Raw genomic sequence first — 6,848 nt, 5'->3', positions numbered from 1 at the left:
GGGGGGGAGGGGGGCGGGGGAGGGGCGGGGGAGCGGCCTTCTGCTGGACTCTTGAGCCTACCAGCCTCCAGCTTTAGGCATAACTTAGGCAGCATTGTGAGGTCCTGGAAAGGGCCCTGTCTGCCCCGCCCCCCCAGGCTGGCTGTATCAGTTGCTTATCAGACAAGTTTAACTTCCTGAGGCCTTGCTTTCTCATCTATAATGAGGATGTTAATAGCTACCTTATGGGAAGGTATGTGGATTCAGTAAGGTAACACACACAAGTAGTAAGTACTCATCAAACAGTCCCTTCCTCCCCCTCACCAGCCTCTGAGTGGGAAGACTCTAGCATGACTTGACTAGGCTCCCAGGAGACATTGTGTGTGATTCAAAACATTCATTGGATTAAAAGTTCAAATATGAATACCATCTCTTTACAAGTCAAACTCTGAAGCACGTATAAAGGAAGAAAAAATTCTCCCTTCCCTACCTGCAGTTACACTCCGAGATACCCAATGTTCACAGCCTTGGGTGTCCTTCTGCAGAATTTCTATCCTCAAACACAAACATATATAGAGGTGTTTCTTTTTCTTTTTCTTTTTTTTCCTAGCAAGTTGAGATTCCATTAAACATGTTTCTTTGCCACTTCGTCTTTCATTTAAACATAAGTCATGTAGTTAACCTAGGTAAATACATATGGATCTAGCTCATTCATTTTAATAGCTGCATAGGGTTTCAAAGAAAGTATGAACAATAATTTTCCAGCCATTTCTAGTCTGACAGATTTTTTTCCCACTACAAACAATGCTGCAACGATGATCCTTGAGCAAACATCCTCATGAATTGATGTTTTAATTTCTACGGGATTCTTTCCCCGAAATAAGATTACTGGGTCAAAGGGTATACGCTACACACAGTTTATATTTTTTTACAGTTTAACACTGAGAGATGACTTTCTGCAGATTTTTTCGTTTCCTTCTCGGCGTTTGTTTGTTCCTGACACTTTCACTTTTCGAGTTCCAAGGAGGAGGTAGCCCGCGACGCCGGCCGCGGGAAACACGAGTTGCAGTCAGCATCCCAGTTAGCGTGGATGCAGGTGGCACTCCGGGGCCGAGGGGCTTAGTGGGAGCACTACACAGCCAGAGGCGGAGGCCCGAAATCTAGCACGACGCTGGGGAAGTGACGGCCCCTCTCCGGCCTTCGTTTTCTTCTGCGTAGTCTGTGACTCTGAACAACATTAAGCTCAGCCTGGGCCTAGAGCTGGTGACCTCAAATCTCGGCCTTTGTTGGCTTCCCCAGGACCGTAGGCTGCGCCTCACCCCCGCTCTGCCCCACTACTTCTCCTCCGCGTGGCTCCACCTTTTCAGAGGAGTTGGCTCAACAAGGCGACAGAGAGTAAAGCAACCACCATAATGAATCCCTCCCCCAGCTCGGTCATTTATTATTTCTGCCCGGCTGTGGCTCGCTCCCTCCCTTTTGGCTCTGCTATCGAGTGCTCCTGCCTGAACCTGGCAAGTAACCTCGGAGCGCGCCCGTTCGGCCTATCACTTGCTTCTGCCTGCGCCGCTCTCCCGCAGGGGCTGTGGTGAAAGCACCGTGATCCTCGGCTCGGCCAGCAACTTATGCGCCCTTTATCTGGAGCAGCCGCTTCCGGTTCCGGTAGCAGCTGGTCACGCTTGATCCCAGGCGCAGATCATGGCAGGCAGCCGGCTGGAAACCGTAGGGAGCGTCTTCTCTCGGTGTGTGCTCCGAGCCGCGGTGGGCTGAGGGTGCTTCCCCCAGGCTGGGGTTCTCAGCTGGTCACGCTCTTCCTTGGGGCGGACCTGAGCAGGGCGAGGCGTTCTGCAGGGTGCGGGGGCTGAGCTGGATGAGACTCTCATGTTTTCTTCTGGCTCCGAATAGTTGTGCCTGAGGATGCCTCTCCTTGAGATTATGTGTCATGTTAAAGATTATTGCAGCCGCCTCTCCCCAAGTGGAGGTCTCTGGGAAGAGGAAGGGAGGAAGAGCCCGATGGGCCTGACTAGACCGCTCTTGCATTTTTCCGTGACCGAACGTGGGTGGGACGCACAAAAGAAGATAGAGGGATTTAACCCCTGAGCGTTGTTAGTTTGGTTTGGGATGTGGACAGACCTTCCCTGTAGGTGGGGAGCAGTCCTCCCCCGATCTGTGTTGCAGACCGCGTAATACCTTTAATGTCCCAAGCTGTGCTAGACTGATTCAGGGGCTTTGGCAGGCTACTGCAAGTGACCCAGTTTCGTTCTGTTCCCTCTCTAAGGACTCGGAACCTGATTCGGGCCGGGGTGCTGAAGGAGAAACCCCTGTGGTTGGACGTATATAACGCCTTTCCCCCGCTGAGGGAGCCCGTCTTCCAAAGACCCCGATTGCGATATGGCAAAGCCAGAGCTTCCATCCAGGACATCTGGTACCACGAGGATCAGATTAGAGCGTGAGTGCTCAGCCCTGCAGTGGACAGGAGGCAACAGAACTTAAGAAGGGGAAGTTTCGGTAGCAGTCTGGGAATTCAAATATGAAATTGAGTCAGGGGCTTGCCCTGTGGAGAAGGCTTATCTAGCCAAATTAGGGAGTCAGCACCCCTTCCCCATAGTGAAACTGAAGTTCTGAAAAGTAGAATCTGGAGCCCAGCAACTGAAAGATCATTGCAATTATAGCTGCCTGTTTCTGTGCTTTGGGCCAGGCACTGTACTAAGCTCTTTGCAAGCATTATCATTCTCTAAAGGCCTTACTCTAACTTATAAGGAAGGTATTGTTGTTTCCATTTTATTCAAGGAGACTGCGAAGCTCAAGGGCATTAGCTCACTTCTTGTAATTACTAAATACATAGGAGGGTGGCAGATCTGAGAATCACATCTCTGACTCCAAGCCTATGGTGATCATTATGCCTGCCTTCTCCAGGAGTGGAGATAGGAGGAACGTGGTCTATGGATCTAGTAGTCCGGATCTTTGAAGCCACTCAGATGAAAGGATGCTTAAAAGTCTAAGAGAGGCCGGGCGCGGTGGCTCATGCCTGTAATCCCAACACTTTGGGAGGCCAAGGCGGGCGGATCACTTGAGGTCAGGAGTTCGAGACGAATCAGACCAATATGGTGAAACCCCGTCTCTACTAAAAATACAAAAATGAGCCGGGCATGGTGGTGGGTGCCTATAGTCCTAGCTACTCGGGAGGCTGAGACAGGAGAATTGCTTGAACCTGGGAGGTGGAGGTTGCAGTGAACCGAGATTGCACCACTGCACTCCAGCCTGAGCGACAGAGTGAGACAAATCACTAGGAATTTAAAGGAAAATCATGTGTTCCTTCTTTCTTTATTTTTTTAGCATCCCTTTTCTCTTTTTTTCTTAAGCTCAGTGGCAAGAGTATTTCCTCTTTTGTTCTAAAAGCAACACATGCTACTTGTAGAAAATTTAGATACACGAGGAAAGTATAAAGAAGAAATCACAGGCTGGATGTGGTGGCTTGTGCCTGTAATCCCAGTGCTTTGGGAGGCGTAGGCGAGGATAGCTTGTGCCCAGGAGTTTGAGACCAGCCTGGGCAACATAGCAGGACTTGTCTCTACCGAAAAAAAAAAGGAGTTGTCTTAGTTTACACTCTGATTAGCAGTTTCTGAGAGTTCTTACTTTATCCTTGTCAGTATTGGTAATGATTAAGAATTTTTTTTCTGGGCCAGGTATGGTGGCCCATGTCTGTAATCCCAGCACTTTGGGAGGCTGAGGCGGGCAGATTGCCTGAGTTCAGGAGTTCGAGACCACTTTGGGCAACATGGTGAAACCCCGTCTTGACTAAAATACCAAAAATTAGCCGGGCATGGTGGTGGGTGCCTGTAGTCCCAGCTACTCTGGAGGCTGAGGTGGGAGAATTGCTTGAACCTAGAAGGTGGAGGTTGCAGTGAGCTGAGATTGCACCACTGCACTCCAGCCTGGGCAACAGAGGGAGACCCTGACTCCAAAAGAGACAGGGTCCTGATCCTAGGTAGTTTTTTTTTTTTTTTTTTTTTTTTTTGCGGGGCGGTCTCCCCCTCACCCCCGCACTGGGCTGGCGTGCAGTGGTGCGATCTCGGCTCACTGTAAGCTCTGCCTTCCGGGTTCACGCCATTCTCCTGCCTCAGCCTCCCGAGTAGCTGGGACTACAGGCGACCGCCACCACGCCTAGCTAATTTGTGTATTTTTAGTAGAGACAGTGTTTCACTGTGTTAGCCAGGATGGTCTCGATCTCCTGACCTCATGATCTGCCTGCCTTGGCCTCCCAAAGTGCTGGGATTATAGGCATGAGCCACCGCACCTGGCTGATCTAGGTAGTTTTAAAATAATAACCCCAGCACTTTGGGAAGCCCAGGCGGGCGGATCACAAGATCAGGAGTTCAAAACCAACCTGGCCAACATGATGAAACCCCGTCTCTACTAAAAATTAAAAAATTAGCTGGGTGTGGTGGCCCGCGCATGTAGTCCCAGCTGCTCGGGAGGCTGAGGCAGGAGAATAGCTTGAACCTGGAAGGCGGAGATTGCAGTGAGCTGAGATGATGCCACTGCACTCCAGCCTGGGCGACAGAGCAAGACTCTGTCTTGGAAAAAAAACAACCAGTAATTGTGTCTAGAGATTTTAATTTCTGTTTCTTTGACAAGTTTCTTTACTTTCATGATTATTGGCCATTTGAATTTATTTTTGAAATATCTGTCTTCTTTACCTATTTTAATTATTGTTATTATTGATCAGTAAGAGTTCTTTATTGAATTGAAGATGCTAAGTCTTTGACATACACTCCAGACATTTATTTTTATGTTATTTGTTGTTAATAATGCTTGTTTAATTTATAGAAGTTGGTTATTTCATTCCACTAATTTTTTTGGTGCCTTCTATATGGTAAGCATTGTGCTAAACATTGTGCTAGGCACTGAAGTATTTTATGTATTCAAATCTACCCACTTTTTCTTTTGCTGGCTTCATTGCCTTTAGGCTTAGAGGGTTTGGGAAAGTCTTTTTCAGTAAACTCAACTCTCTTTTTCTGAGTTATCTTTCAAAGTGCAAATGAGGGGTTGAAACTAGTAGAAATATTCATTCTTTAATCTTCTTCCCTCCTTCACTCTTCTTTTCCCAAAACTTAGTCACAGAAAATGTGCTTCTAATGGTTTCCTAGCAACATTCTTTGTTGTTGTTGTTGTTGTTGTTGTTGTTGTTTTTGAGATGGAGTCTCGCTGTCACCCAGGCTGCAGTGCAGTGGTGTAATTTTGGCTCGATGCAACCTCCACCTCCTGGGTTCAAGCAGTTCTCCTGCCTCAGCCTCCTGAGTAGCTGGAATTACAAGCGCACGCCACCACGCCTGGTTAATTTTTGTATTTTTAGTAGAGATGGGGTTTTACCATGTTGATCAGGCTGGTCTCGAACTCCTGACCTTGTGATCCGCCCGCGTCGGCTACCTAAAGTGTTGGGATTACAGGTGTGAGCCACCGTGCCCAGCCTCCTAGCAACATTCTTAAAAATATCTTTAAAGTTCTCTATTTTTTTCATACTAAAAAAAAAAAAATAGATGTCACAACTCTTTTGGGACTACTTTTCTGCTGCCAGTCAGTTTTCATGTTTCCCCTTTTGTATGCCCTGAGAACTTTGTTCATACTGCCCCTGTTGTGGCCTTAGCTTGTCTTTAATAGCTCTACATTACAAATGCCCTGTCTTTATTCAATAACAAACATTCATTAAGCACTGTCATGGGCCAGGCATTGTCACATTCATTCCTGTAACTTCAGTGCCTAGCCCAATGTGTGGCATATAAGTTGCTTATTAATTGTCTCTTGACTGAAGAACCTAATGGATTAATGAACAGATGAACTACGAGGCTGGTAGAGAAAAATGCAAGAAAATTCCTTGGAGAGGAATGGTGGAGGGCCAGAATTGGGACTGTTTGGAGAATGGCCATCAGAGTTTTATTAGTTTTCTGAAAAAATTTCAGGAACAGTAGGCTAGAAACCACTTCTATGGCCACATTTAGCATCCCTATACATTTATCTGAGATCTAAATAAGTGGTAAATCTCTCACTAGGAGTTTACTGACAAAGCCCCTCCCCTTGAATACTGATGTTAGTTAGCTTTTAGTACCTAGAATTTGTCTAGTTCCTTTTTCTCTTAAATATTTAGACCAGTGAATGTGCCTAGTTGACTTTGATAATACACATCCGTTGTTCTTACTGTTATTTCAGGATGCTAGAAAATGGAATTTATAAGGTCATTATGTTCTGAATTGGGGCCCAGGCTTCCCCCTGGGACCCCTAACCCCAGCACTCTTTTAAGGTAGCAGGACAAGTATGTTCTTGCTCTACTTGGAAATTTTCGGCATAGGACATGAGATCTTTAGGGAGATTAAATGCTTTTTCAGCACCTTTCTTCTCAGACCCATTGCATGCACTTTGTGGTTCATTGATACATTAAAATCATTTGTGCTTTGCTCTCAGGTGTCATCCCGGCACTTTAGGAGGCTGAGGCGGGTGGATCACTTGAGGTCAGGAGTTCGAAAGCAGCCTGGGCAACATGGTGAAACCCTATTTCTACTAAAAATGCAAAAATCAGCCAGGTGTGGTGGCGTGCACGTGTAGTCCCAGCTAATCTGGAGGCTGAAGTGGGAGGATCGCTTTAACCCAGGAGGCGGAGGTTGCAGTGAGCCGAGTTTGCACCACTGCACTCCAGCCTGGGCGACAGAGTGAGACTCCGTCTCAAAAATAAAGAAATAAAAAAAAATTTTTTTTTTAAAATCATTTGTGCTTCTGCTGTAGATAGCATTGGAACTGGGTGATAAATGATGGGAGAATGTGGAATAGTTTACTGGTCTCTCTTGTTAAACACTACTTTTTTTTTTTTTTTTTTTTTT

At 46.7% G+C, this 6,848-nt stretch overlaps 1 protein-coding gene across 1 annotated transcript in view; it reads left to right on the top strand.

Moving 5' to 3' along the window:
* The first annotated feature begins 1,558 nt into the window (after nt 1–1,558).
* MRPS23 (mitochondrial ribosomal protein S23) overlaps nt 1,559–6,848 on the top strand; it is an 11,069-nt gene continuing 5,779 nt past the window's right edge. The window contains exons 1-2 of the mRNA XM_017855906.1: nt 1,559–1,718; nt 2,255–2,425. Of these exons, the coding sequence (XP_017711395.1) occupies nt 1,675–1,718; nt 2,255–2,425 (215 nt within the window). The 5' untranslated portion in view covers nt 1,559–1,674. The remainder of the gene's footprint in view (nt 1,719–2,254; nt 2,426–6,848) is intronic.

Source organism: Rhinopithecus bieti, unplaced genomic scaffold (genome assembly GCF_001698545.2).
Source record: "Rhinopithecus bieti isolate Rb0 unplaced genomic scaffold, ASM169854v2 scaffold_41709, whole genome shotgun sequence".
Classification (NCBI taxonomy): domain Eukaryota; kingdom Metazoa; phylum Chordata; class Mammalia; order Primates; family Cercopithecidae; genus Rhinopithecus; species Rhinopithecus bieti.
Note: the sequence above shows the minus strand (reverse complement) of the source record. Positions and strands in the feature narration are given on the sequence as shown.